Source organism: Chanodichthys erythropterus, chromosome 23 (genome assembly GCF_024489055.1).
Source record: "Chanodichthys erythropterus isolate Z2021 chromosome 23, ASM2448905v1, whole genome shotgun sequence".
Lineage (NCBI taxonomy): Eukaryota > Metazoa > Chordata > Actinopteri > Cypriniformes > Xenocyprididae > Chanodichthys > Chanodichthys erythropterus.
The window spans coordinates 20,756,234-20,770,638 of record NC_090243.1 but is presented as its reverse complement, the minus strand read 5'-3'; the positions used below and the strand labels follow the sequence as shown (position 1 = coordinate 20,770,638).

General features: G+C 29.8%; 1 protein-coding gene across 4 annotated transcripts in view; it reads right to left on the bottom strand.

Moving 5' to 3' along the window:
• The window catches only part of xylb (xylulokinase homolog (H. influenzae)), a 43,144-nt gene extending 29,579 nt beyond the window's left edge, over window positions 1-13,565 (bottom strand). For 2 of the 4 annotated variants that reach the window (XR_010893775.1, XM_067377979.1), the window contains exons 1-14: window positions 13,469-13,565; window positions 12,671-12,753; window positions 12,379-12,448; window positions 12,190-12,270; window positions 11,194-11,280; window positions 10,784-10,912; window positions 10,630-10,695; window positions 9,309-9,381; window positions 8,956-9,074; window positions 8,793-8,874; window positions 6,994-7,034; window positions 3,940-4,055; window positions 2,909-3,024; window positions 1,502-1,575 (exon numbers count right to left, since the gene is read on the bottom strand). Coding sequence is in view for 1 of the 4 variants with exons in the window: in XM_067377979.1 (XP_067234080.1) it covers window positions 1,502-1,575; window positions 2,909-3,024; window positions 3,940-4,055; window positions 6,994-7,034; window positions 8,793-8,874; window positions 8,956-9,074; window positions 9,309-9,381; window positions 10,630-10,695; window positions 10,784-10,912; window positions 11,194-11,280; window positions 12,190-12,270; window positions 12,379-12,448; window positions 12,671-12,753; window positions 13,469-13,522 (1,191 nt within the window). In the remaining 3 variants the exon portion in view is untranslated. Of the gene's footprint in view, window positions 1-1,501; window positions 1,576-2,908; window positions 3,025-3,939; window positions 4,056-6,993; window positions 7,035-8,792; window positions 8,875-8,955; window positions 9,075-9,308; window positions 9,382-10,629; window positions 10,696-10,783; window positions 10,939-11,193; window positions 11,281-12,189; window positions 12,271-12,378; window positions 12,449-12,670; window positions 12,754-13,468 lie in introns of those variants that run through there. The other 2 variants (XR_010893776.1, XR_010893777.1) reach the window with 2 other exon arrangements.
• Window positions 13,566-14,405: the final 840 nt, after the last annotated feature.

Here is a 14,405-nt window from a genome sequence, read left to right as displayed (position 1 = left end):
AGAACCGGGCTTGTTACATTATTGAGACATTATTTTCATGACAATTAAACACAACCCTGAGGTTGTTTTTACATGTTTTTTTAAGTATCCAAATCATATTAGAGGATATGTTAGGACGTCCACCAAAGAAGATATATATCAATTTTCAATTGTATGGATCATACAGTCACAGAGTTACAATGTTCTTTAAGTTGTAGCGCCCCCTATTGGCAGAATTTTGTGAAACTTGGTGAGCATCCTCAGAATGCCCTGTTGTCTTTGTGTGTCAAGTTTCATTTAGTTTCAACATTGCATTCAGCAATTATAGGTCAATTCATAAAAATGGCCATTGTTGACCAATTAACCCTAAATTAAACCTAAATTAACCCTGTAGCACCCCCTATTGGCATAATTTTATGAAACTTGGTGAGCATCCTCAGAATGCCCTGTTGTCTTTGTGTGTCAAGTTTCATTTAGTTTCAACATTGCATTCAGCAATTATAGGTCAATTCATAAAAATGGGCATTGCTGACCAATTAAACCTAAATTAACCCTGTAGCGCCCCTTATTGGCGGAATTTTATGAAACTTGGTGTATGTTCTCAGACTGCCCTGTTGTCTTTATGTGTCAAGTTTCATTAAGCTTGGACATTGCATTCAGCAATTATAGGTCAATTCATAAAAATGGCCATTGTTGACCAATTAACCCTAAATTAAACCTAAATTAACCCTGTAGCACCCCCTATTGGCATAATTTTACGAAACTTGGTGTGCATCCTCAGAATGCCCTGTTGTTTTTGTGTATCAAGTTTCATTGAACTTGGACATTGCATTCAGCAACTATACGTCAGCTTGTAAAAATGGGCATTGCTGACCAATTAACCCTAAATTAACCCTGTAGCACCCCCTATTGGCGGAATTTTACGAAACTTGGTGTGAGTCCTCAGAATGCCCTGTTGTCTTTGTGTTTCAAGTTTTATTAAGTTGGACATTGCATATAGGTCAACTCGTAAAAACTGTTGACCAATTAACCCTAAAACCTACAATTTTATAGGCGGAAATAGAATCGATATGTATGACTTGACTCAATGATTCTGGGTGGGGGGTAAGAAATTTATTTCTAGCCTTTATGGTTCCAAAGTTATGATCCAAAAAGCAAACTGCCTTATTATAGCGCCAGCTAGTGTCAGATGGGTGTGTAGCGATGTACGAATGGGACCATCCAGCCAATTTTTTTCCAAAACCTTTGGTGTTTAGACCCCTAAAAATCCTAAAATTTTAAGCTGAAATGTGAAAATGCTACAGTAGGAACAAAATAACAGAGGGTGCAACTCCTGGAGGGTTAATGAGCATCTTATGGCAGGTGAACTGAACTGTGACCCAATTAGCACAAATTAAGCAATTATCAGATCAGTGGCAATATTTGCAAACCTGTTCAGCCGAAGTAAATGAACCTGAAAAGGGCAAATCAATCTGTAGCGAGCAGTGCGTCTTGTTTACAGCACGCCCACTCAATGACTCACCCTTTGACCTTCAGCATTAAACCTGTGAACGCCGGCAGCGGGAGGCGTAATCTCCATCACGTCAAAATAGATGCCTGAAAACACACAGACGCATCAGGACAAGGACAAACGTCACGGCTTCATCAGGCTTCATTGATTAACTACCCACGTGAGACGGCAGGGTCGTGTGAGAAGCATATGGATGCTGTCGTCACTAATGTCTCAGATTAAATAGGAACACAGATAGTCTAAAGTTGACTTGTCGGGAAGTATCCAAGTGTATCATTGAGATGCTGTTATTAAATATATATTTTTAAATATATTGTACATATTATTGTTATATTTATTTTATGTATTATTATTATTATTATTATTATATAATTAAAAATATATAATTTTTACTATAATTTTTTAATGTTTATTATATATTTTTAAAATCTATTATTGTTACTGAAATATTTTTTTGTATTTTTCATTTTCATTTTAAAGTCTTAGTAATTTTATTTTGTGTTTTTGTCTTTTTTTTATGTATGTCTATATAGTTTTCATTTTTAGTTTTAGGTATTTTAGTACATTAAGTTAAATTAAATGAAAATGAGAAATGTTGCTTTAAGAAATGCTGAAATAAAATTAAGTATAGAAATGTTTATTTACATTAAATATGTTTAATATAATTAATATGAACATTTAATATGTTCTAAATATGTTACTTTTTTTTAAATTTTATTTTGTTTTAGGTATTTTAGTACATTAAGTTAAACCAAATGAATATGAGAAAGTTGCTTTGGAAAATAAAATAAAATAATAAAATGAAATAAAAAAAACTGTTAACTGATTTTATTTCAGTTAACATTTATTTTTATTTCAAGTAATGAAAATGTTTTTATGGTTTTAGTTATTTTGTTTTTTTAATGGTTTGTCATTTTGTTGTGTTTTTGTCATATTTATATTTTTAAAAATGTTTATATATTTTTATTAATTTTATTTTGTTTTAGTTATGTTAGTACATTAAGTTAAACCAAATGAAAATGAAGAATGTTGCTTTGGGAAATAAAAAAAATAAAATAATAAAAAACTTAACTAATTTATTTCAGTTAACATTTATTTTATTTCAAGTAATGAAAATGTTTTTATGGTTTTAGTTATTTAGTTTTTTAATGGTTATAATAATTTTGTTTTGCCATTTTTTTTTTATCTATATATAGTTTTTATTAATTTTATTTCAGGTTGAATTTTACTTATTTTAATACATCAGAATAATACAGAAAAGATTTTGCTTTGGCAACAAGCTGAAATAAAATAAGTTATTTAAATATAAAATAAATGTATATTTTATATAATTTTCAACTCAAGTAATGAAAATGTTTTTTTTTATGGTTTCAGTTTTAGTTAACAACAATATCCCTGGTATATACAATATTTAACCACCTAAATTTCCATTGTTTCCCATCGGTGTGGACCTCAGAGCGCTGGAGAAACGTTCCCATGATCCTCCAGCACATTCGTTACGAATCCTCTCTCGTGTGAAAGAGCCGTTTTTAAAGCTGAGAGACACAAGAGAGTTTCAGGTTAAACATAACTGGTGACTGTGACACTTCAGATAAAAACTTTCTGCCTCTGAATGCTGTGAACACGACTCTCTTCCTCTTGTCTGACGATGTTGTAAATGAGGTCAATCTTCATTACATCTAAAGTTCACAGAATACAATTTCACATTCTCAGGAAAAAGCAAGTAACCAAACTCGCTTTTTATACATCCAGCCTTGACGGGTAAAGCACTGACGTCGCCGTCCCTCACGTAAACAAAAACATTCAAACCCTCATTTTAAAAATTCAAGAAGGTCAGTGTCGAGCTGCACAGAGAGTGCAGTTTTTACATTGACTCACTTTTATTTCTCAAACACTGTGACGGGAACAGAGAGTCAAGTGTTGAGGTTATTCTTCAAGAGCCACAGAAACATGAATTATGACACAATATCAGTTCTGTCAAACATTAAACACACAAAATGAGCATAACAGAATCATACACTTGGCCAAATCTCACAGAGAAATGTCATATTTCACCCCAAAATCTACAGAATTTTGTATTTTTATTAACTAATGTTAGCAAAGAGTAGCAAATACTGCAACGAATGCATTGCTCATCGTTAGTTAATATGCTTAAACCAAAGTTAACTAATAGAACCTAATTGTAAAATGTTAGCATAAAAACATTTTATTGAAACATTTTGTTTAAATCAGAATAAATGAAATGCAAAACAACAAATACTTCACAATGTCATGTTAATCAGAATGAGGTTGTTTTCAGTACAGTAAAGAAACAATGCAAATGTTTATTTCGGGGTGAAATATGACCAGCAGAATCACATGTTCTTGACCGTTTTGGTGTCAGAGTATTTTCTCTGAGGTCAGACAGTAACATACGCCCAGGTTTACATCAGGCGCTGTGTGTGTTTTACCATATCAAAGCCATGTACGCGCTGCAGTCCACCGGGTTACAGAAGATGTGGCCCTCCACTGTGGGTTTGGGATCCCGGATCCACAGGAAAACCGTGTCGCTGGTGCCCAAACTGACCTGTGGAGACAATCCAGAACAACATCACCACACTGACACACCTAAAACACTCATATATTCAACAAACGTTTAGCTAACGTTCCGATTAAGTTGTTCTGAATGAATGTTCTTTTCAAATGTTTCTTCTTGGTTATATGAACATTCCATTTCATCGTTCTTCAATCATTCCGTTACATTTGAATGTTACTCTGGACATTCCGAACCATTTTAGGCCTGAATATGCAACAGTTTCAACAGGTTTTGGTTTTCCACGTGCTCTCCAACTATTTCATCAACCCTAACGCGAGTGTCCGCAAGTGTCCGTGCTGATATATATTCAAACGTGTGGATGAAAGAGGCTGAAATTATTTATGAAGAGTCGAAGAGTTCAGCGAGGAGACGCGATTCATCATTTAAGAGCGGATCAAAGGTGCTTCTTCAGCACATGAAACACACGGATGTGGTCATGTGACGGGGGTTTATCCACACAGGAATCCAGAGGCTTTGATGTTTGGATACATTCATCTGTCACACAGAATCTAAATCACTAATTGCAGTATTTTATTTTAGAAACATAAATCTGAGCTGCAATTATGGGTCCAAAACTGGCAGAAACACTGGACCTTAAACACAGGAAAGAATAACAGGACTACGATTTTAAGAATCAACAACATTTTATTAGTGTTTTTACTTTGTTTTTATTTTTATATTTTTTTCTGTTTTCATTTTTAATTTGTTTTAGAAATTGATTTTTTGTCTTTTTTTTTTGTCTATTTAATTTTATAATTTTTATATCTGTTTTAGTTATTTTAGCACCTTTTTTAATTAGTTTGTATTTTCAGTTAAAATTTTAGTAATGTCATGTTTTTTGGTCATTTTTATTAGTTGTTTTTTTAAATATGTTTATATGATTTTTTATATTTATTATTTCAGTTTTAGTTAATAAATTATCTCAATGATACTAATATAACCAAAACTAAATAAAAATATTTAAAAAATCATCATATAGACATTTAAAAACAAATCATAAAAATGGCAAAAACACACAAGATTACTAAAAATTAAACTGAAATTAAAAATTAAAACAAAAGTAAAACAAATAATAAATTATCTCAATGATACTAATATATTTGTTTTACTTTTGTTTTAATTTTTAATTTCAGTTTAATTTTTAGTAATCTTGTGTGTTTTTGCCATTTTTATGATTTGTTTTTAAATGTCTATATGATTTTTTAATTTTTATTTCAGTTTTGGTTATTTTAGTATTATTGAGATATTTTATATATTTTTTTAATTAGTTTGTATTTTTATATTTTTTGTTTTCATTTTTAATTTAAGTTAAATCTTATGTTTTGTCATATTTATTAGTTTTTTTTAAATGTCTATATGATTTTTTAATTTTTATTTCAGTTTTGGTTATTTTAGTATTATTGAGATATTTTATATATTTTTTTAATTAGTTTGTATTTTTATATTTTTTGTTTTCATTTTTAATTTAAGTTAAATCTTATGTTTTGTCATATTTATTAGTTTTTTTTAAATGTCTATATGATTTTTTAATTTTTATTTCAGTTTTGGTTATTTTAGTATTATTGAGATATTTTATATATTTTTTTAATTAGTTTGTATTTTTATATTTTTTGTTTTCATTTTTAATTTAAGTTAAATCTTATGTTTTGTCATATTTATTAGTTTTTTTAAATGTCTATATGATTTTTTTAATTTTTATTTCAGTTTTGGTTATTTTAGTATTATTGAGATATTTTATATATTTTTTTAATTAGTTTGTATTTTTATATTTTTTGTTTTCATTTTTAATTTAAGTTAAATCTTATGTTTTGTCATATTTATTAGTTTTTTTAAATGTCTATATGATTTTTTAATTTTTATTTCAGTTTTGGTTATTTTAGTATTATTGAGATATTTTATATATTTTTTTAATTAGTTTGTATTTTTATATTTTTTGTTTTCATTTTTAATTTAAGTTAAATCTTATGTTTTGTCATATTTATTAGTTTTTTTTAAATGTCTATATGATTTTTTAATTTTTATTTCAGTTTTGGTTATTTTAGTATTATTGAGATATTTTATATATTTTTTTAATTAGTTTGTATTTTTATATTTTTTGTTTTCATTTTTAATTTAAGTTAAATCTTATGTTTTGTCATATTTATTAGTTTTTTTTAAATGTCTATATGATTTTTTAATTTTTATTTCAGTTTTGGTTATTTTAGTATTATTGAGATATTTTATATATTTTTTTAATTAGTTTGTATTTTTATATTTTTTGTTTTCATTTTTAATTTAAGTTAAATCTTATGTTTTGTCATATTTATTAGTTTTTTTTAAATGTCTATATGATTTTTTAATTTTTATTTCAGTTAGTTATTTTAGTATCATTGAGATATTTTAATATTTTTTAATTAGTTTGTATTTTTTAAATTTTTAATTAATCTTGTTGTTTTTTGTCATTTTTATTATTTGTTTTTAAGTATATATATATATATATATATATATATATATATATATATATTTATTTATTTTTCAGGTCAAATTTTAGTCAATAGTAACTCATTTTTATTTTAGTGTAACTAAATGTAAATGAGGAATGCTGCCTTATCAACTAGCTGAAAATAAATAAAAATAATGCTTTTTTAATATTTTATTTTATGTCAGTTTAAGTTTATTTTAAGAAACGAAAGTGTTTTTATGGCTTATGTTTTATTTAACTATAATAACTCTGATTTCAAGCTAATTAGCTCCAGATTTAACTCCTAAACACTAGCATCACTGTCACTTCTGATCAATTCAATGCATCCTTGATGAATAAAATATTAATTTAAACAAGTTGACCAAAAGTGATCAGTTGTGAATGTGTGTAAAACATCAGAACTCTCTGGGTTTCGGTACAGCGACTTTGATGTTTGTATTTTCATTTGTTTATTAGTAAAACACTCACCGCTAGATCTCCTTCCTGTAGCCTCATTCCTGCCAGAGATCCTGAAACGACACAAAACATCCTTAAATAAAACAAATCTATCTTCTCTAGTCCCACATATCTGCTGTTTGAAAACAGACGCTTCTGTCCTGGAGGACGTCATGAACTAATGAAGCACTGATAGTGAAGTGTGACAGGGTCAGGCGGGCGTCACTGGCGTCTCCTCCATGTTTTAATCAGGGACAGAGGGACGACTCGGGTCAGGTTTAATCACAGGTGGTCAGAGCTGTTCTTGGCGGCCTTACAGAAACCAAAAGTTCAATAAATCACCAGGAACGTCACGCTAACAGCAGCTTCAGCGCCGAGAAAAATGATCCGCAATTCTCATTTCAATTCATCAGGATGGAGCCGAGGAAAAAAACATTTCAGCACTTTCTAGAAAAATTGAAACTTTTGCTATGTGCTTTTGTCATTATTTTTTTTGCTTTCACTTATTTTTATTCCAAATTTAGTTTTAGTGCTTTTACTCAAACCAAGGCAACATTTCTATTTTTTGTTCAGAACTGCAGGTTGTTTGTGAAAATTAAATCATCAAAATGTCAAATTAAAATAAATAATGTTAAAATAAAAGCAATGAAATTAAAACACTGAGCTTTATTACTTGTTTAGGTGCATCATGTGATCATTAACTTCAGAAAACCGTCAACATGCAGATGTGTTGTTGAATTATTGAAGAATTTAATTAAAATCTCTGGGGAAATTCAAGAAAATATTTGAGCTCAAAGGGGTTCGGCTGACAAAAATGCTTGGGAAAAATTAATTAAGATTTATTCACCTCAGCAGTCGTTCTAGGCCTGTTTCGTGCAAGTATAAATCCCACAAAATTATCATGACCATGGTTCAGAAGACATTATATATATGAAAATGAACCTAATTACAAGTTATACTTCCAATATAATTTATATTAATTTAAAAATATATCATTCATATATATTCAACAATATTCACTTATATATATATATATATATATATATATATATATATATATATATATATGTGTTGTTATTATTATTATTTATATATGTGTGTATGTATATGTACATAATTATATTAAAATGTAAAAAAAATGTTTACAATCTTATATATATTCTGTTAATTTAATTTAAATTTAATGTTTTAGTAATTTTGTTGTTTTTGTCATTTTTATTATTATTTTTAAGTATATATTTATTTTTTTCTATTTTTTCAGTTTTAGTTATTTTAGTATCATTGAAATATTTTATTAATATTTTTAATTAGTTTGTATTTTCACATTTTTCTGTTTTAATTTTTAAGCTAAGTTAGTTTTTGTATTTCTGTTGTTTTTGTCATTTTTGTTAGATTTTTTATGAAATGTCTATATGATAATTTTTATTAATATTTATTTTTTATTATTATTTTACATATATAAGTATACTAAAAAAATGACAATTTATTTTACAATCTTGTAATATATATATATATATATATATATATATATATATATATATATATATATATATATATATAAATATATATATATATATATATAAATAAAAACATAAAAGATTGTAAAATAAATGTGTGTGTGTGTGTGTGTAATGGCTGCATGTGTAGAGCTGTATTCGTGTGTTGTTGCTGCCATCTACAGTCAATAAGATGTTATCAGTGATAAGAGGTTGAGTGACACTGTAAAATCACGTATGCATCACCTGTTCATTCAATATTCTGATTTTCTGAGGTTAAGCAGGTCCGTTTGTAACACGTTGAACACAGAATGACAGAAACTGCTTGATTTTTACCAGGATTGTCTCCAGTGAAGGCCAGCACCGCACAGCTCTGTGGAAACCCGTAGCGTTCAGAGTAATACGGAGACACACGACCCTGTGAAAGACACACACAGTTCATCACTTCAGGCCTCAGAGGGCGTTTGAGATGTTAAAGATTAAAAACAGTCTAAATCACCAGAACAGCTGTAGATGGTGTGAGATCTCCGAGTTTTTCAGCCAACTCCGGCGCTGTGGCGTTCAGACACGCCTGAGACCACCGCTTCTTAAAAATATCCATCAGATTCATCCCAGAACCTTCATGTGAAGACAAACACACGATTCAATGAAGATCAGACTTCTTAATAATTCACAGCTCATAAACTGACAGCAAACTTCCTCATCTGATCACAGTTTTATATTCAGAGTTGGGAAATACTCATCAGAGAGTTATTCATAATGCATCAGATGTGTTCAGAGGACAGAGAGGGGCGGAGGTCAATCAAACGGCTCATGACACACACTCCTCAGGCCCGCGGTGAGGGAACGTACCGTCGCTGAAGTCGATCGAGGCGTAGTCGCCCAGGAACAGAGATGAAGCGAAGCTGCTGATCAGTGATATTCTCTGACAATCACACCGATTACATGTTATTACAACAGATATTGATGCTCGACTGCTTCATGAGTTCATTCACACTCATAATTAGTGCTTTAATTACTCTCAGGAAATGCTTTTAATGTGACACAGACTCAACGCTCTTTAATTTAGCTAAATAAACACATGAAATCCAATCATGAGGAATATTTATTCATTACTGAAATTGTTTACAGCTAATTAAATAATATTAAAAAATAAAACAATCTTTTATAAACAAAATAATTTTATTTTATAGAAAAAAATGTATATATATATAAATGATATATAATTAAATATATAAATATTTGTTTGAATTTACACACACATATACATATATATATAAATCATGAGGAATATTTATTTATTACTGAAACCATGTGTTTATAGCGGTTTTAAATGTTTATTTATATTATATTTATATTATATTTATATAAATTCATATTTAAATATTTAAAATTAAAATATTTTATCAACAATAATTATTTTAAATTCTATGATAATTACTTTTATATGAACATTATAAAAATATATAAGAATTTACATAAATTCTTTATATAATTATAATTACATACAAACACAAAAATCAGGATGAATATTTATTTTTACTGAAATATGTTTATAGCTGTTTTAATTGCTTGTATATAATTAAAATTAATATGTACACATTAAAAATAACTTATCAACCAATTATTTAAAAATTTTATAATAATAATTATTTTATTTTGATCAATATACTTTAAGATATAATAATAAAAAATATATATTAATTTAATTTAATTCAATATATATTTTATTTACATAAACAATTAAACAGTTTGTAATTATATATATATGTGTGTATATACTGTGTATATATATAGCTACATATTTTAATATCTAATTTTATTTAATTATAACAATATTTTATAAAATAATAATTATAACAAATGCTATAAAAATTAATCAATAAATATTTTATTATTTTTTATTAAAAACTATTTTATATCAAATTTATTATATGAAATAACAAAATATATTTTCATGTATATAAATTCTATATATAATTAGAATTACACACAAACATAAACATTTTAAAATAGTTTAATGAGCAAAGTTATTTCCTGTGCTGATTTATTTCCTACTGAAACATTAATTTGGGATAATCATCCTGAAGGGCTCGTCACTTTCTATTTTCAAACATCTTCATAAATAATTCTAGAGAGCGTTTTATTGATATTTGTGCACACTGAGTTTTACCTCCGACTCTCTGAATTCATTCGGCTTCAAGCGATAAATCTTTGCAATCTGATTTCCAGTGAAGCGCTGTTTGACAAATACAGAAAAGTTATTAATATTATTAATTTTCATTATAGTTAGTATAAATAAGACAGACAGGGCAGGGTTAAAGCACCTCATATGCTCGTGATCCAGTGATGTCAGCCAGAGTTTGAGCGCCTCCTACTGCCGCCTCCAGATACTGACACTGATCTGACGTACTGGAGTCCATCCAGACCGGACTGTCCTGCAGCGCGAAACTGTCCTACAGCAGACACAACCCACTGAGCACTGAGAGCATAAACATATATACTACAATAACAAGCACTACATACATAATGTGGATTGAGGGTATTTATGCTCCCACTTCATGTATGTCATGCAATGTACGATTTTACACAAAACAAACACACATTTGATCAGTTCCACAACATGTGCCCCGTGCAAACAGATGATCAGAGGAAGCTCTTGTGTCATCATACATCAGGTGAAGTATTAACCATCAGGGATGGACGTTTGACCCTCAACAAACAGTCTGAGCGTCACCTGTAAAAGCTCGTGTAAGTGTTTCCGCGGGTCCAGATGATTGAGGGTTTGTCTTGCGCCCTTCCTCCAGAACACACTGCCATGTTGCTGGAAAAAAGATCAAATCCATGAGATTCAGCATCGGATCAAACATGAAATCCAGACCTGAACTGATTCTGCATCAACAGAAATACACACAAAACCCCATACAGCAAAAAATAAATATTATATATATATATAAATAAAATATCACAGCATCTGTTTTTAGCATTACTGCATATGATCACAGAAAGAATAAAAACAATAAATGCGACATCACTTAAATTTAAAGTTGTTATATTTTTAAAGCCTATTAAATGTTAAAAAATTATGGCTTTAAATTATACTGTAATGTTAAATTGCTATAATTACTTAAAATTACTTAAAATATACCATCTTTATTCTGTTTCTACATTCATTTGGAGATTCAATGTGAAATTATGCATTACAATATAAAATAATATTACAAATGTTAATGTTAGTTGTGATTAATTATTAATTTTTTTAACAATTGACAGCAAAAAAAAAAAAATATATATATATATATATATATATGCTATGTAAACATATGCTGTATACATGCTGTATTCTTATATTGAAAATATATGAGGTAATATAAATAAGTATAAAATTTATATTAGTGTTATTTTTTTTTATATTTTTAAAATATACTGATTTATTTTTTGTTTTTTTGCTGGGAATAAATTTTTTTAAATGTCTGTCAATCAAAGTTCTACACATGTGACTCTCCATGAGTGTCAGTTTAATAAATGTTTTGAGTAATTTGATTATGCTTTCAGATATAAACCACTATTTTACCACATTTTACCAAGTTTAAAAACAGGGAATCCCTCAGATTCCCACCAAATTAATGCTAAAAATTAACATCTAAAAAAAACTGATCATCATTATGAGGGATGATTTATTTCAGGTATATTTTACTGCATAAATAATGATAAATAAATGATTTAAAGTCACCTGTCCACTGCCTGAGACGGCCTTCACTCGAGAGAAGTCAAAGCCGGCGTTCCTCATTTTTTCCAGGAGAACATCAAGCGCCTGCAGTCGGACGACACACAGCACAACAGATCCAAACACACCAGGAATCACTCATGGTCATCATTTATTACATATCTACAGGTGTGTTCAATGATCAGGCAGGTTTACCTTCACCCACATGAGCGCTGGAGACGTGACCGTCAGCTGGTCTGCATGGATATGAACTCCTCCATGAGTCCTGCAGAAACACATGTTATTATTGGACACAAAAAGGGAAGTATTAAAATTGTGAATTCCAGGCTTGGAAAATGAATGGATATCATTGAGGTCTGTATAGCAAATATATGTTATTAATAATAATTTTGTATCATGTAATCATGGACCAAAAGGGTATGGGGACCCTGTAAATAACAGAAATATGATATATAAAATATAATAAGTAGTAATGTGACATGTTGACCTGAACTCCGGCAGCTCGCTGTCAAACTGAACGCTGCTCTGATGAACAACATCAAGCTTCCCATCAATAGCGACCACTTTCAGCTTAAACAATAAAATCAGGATGATACGGATTAGTTTAAAAGTGTTTGCATCAGTTTAATGTACATTTATGCATTTGGCAGATTTTATCCAAAGCGACTTCCAGTGCATTTAAGGCATGCATGTTATCAATCACTGGGAGCTGAACTCCAGATTTATGATGTTATTAATTCAACTGTATGAGTCCAGAAGCCCACACCAGACTCATTTAATGATTTTTATTGTCAAATTCACACTTTTTCAGCACTAGGCAATCTCTCATCCTGATCAGTGGCTCAACACATATATTTAACCAAATATTCAAGATTCTGAGAGACCAAAGGTCAACTACTGACTGACCTTTAATCTCAGTGTTGGTGCACTGATCTACACACAGAAGCAGATCAACTAAATGTGCATTTAAGAGCTTAAGAATGAGTTTTGTATCACAAGTACACTGAAAAATATCATGGTACTTTAATGTTTTGACATGTACCATAGTATATTACCCTGGTATTTTTAAAAATAACTTTAAGTAGCACGTAAATATCACGGTAAATACATCACTGTACTACAGTAGCACTACACTGCTTTAGTAAGTGACTCTATCATAAAACATCATGCAATGATTTCTCTAGTACAACATCTCTTATGCAATACAGACACTGACATATGTATTTATATACACTATACTTCATTAAAAGCGTGTGTGTGTGTGTGTGTGTGTGTGTGATTCTACCTGTTGCGTGCTGAAATCAAACCCTAGAAAACAGGAATCTGCTGCTTCAGCCATTCAGATCACAAACATCCCGCCATCGAACGCTACAGTAGCGAAGGCTTACTTCATTAATATTCATGAGGACGCTACAGTAAACTTCCTGAAGCGACAGTCATGTGACCTACTTAATATTCATGAGCTCAACCTTCACCATGGCTGGATTCGTTCATTCATCAGCTGACTGGTGCGTCCACTCGCCAATCACGTCGGTGAACGTCATGCAGCCTATTTAATATTCATAACCTCAGCGAGCATGTGATATTAAGAGGAACCTTCGTACAGTATACTTAAAGGGACTGTGCACCTTCGGAAAAACATGCTTCATGAACTTTAAGCTGTAGCCCAAGCCATGTCAGGTGTTTAATTATTGTCATTATTGTCAAATATGTATAACATCAACTCATGTTTTTCAGAACATGTGGAAGTGTAGAGACATGCACGTGTAAAAACATTGATATCTTATTCACACCACTGTTATTTAAATGTATGTGTGAAATAAAGCAGCCATAATATAATTTCAAACTGAACACTTTAGGAACATTATGGATGTGTTTTGCTGGAAGGTATGAATGTTGCATTGTTATGCCATGAACTTAGAATGAGAGCTCACGGGAAGCTAATTTGGAAGTAATTTTTATTGATTGGAACACAATCTTGCATTTTAACATCTGTGTGCATGGATTTAATTTACACATGCATCAATTACTTGCTCACTTCTACCATCAACACACCCGTTGTCTAATTATTCATGCGCTCCTAATATACTGTCAGAGCGCCACCCAATAGACACCCAAAAATATAACTGCATTAAAATGGCTCCTACACACCGGCCCCTTCACATCAACCCCTTCAGATGTGATGAAAAAGTGTTAACTGACACTTAAAGAAGAAAAAACAA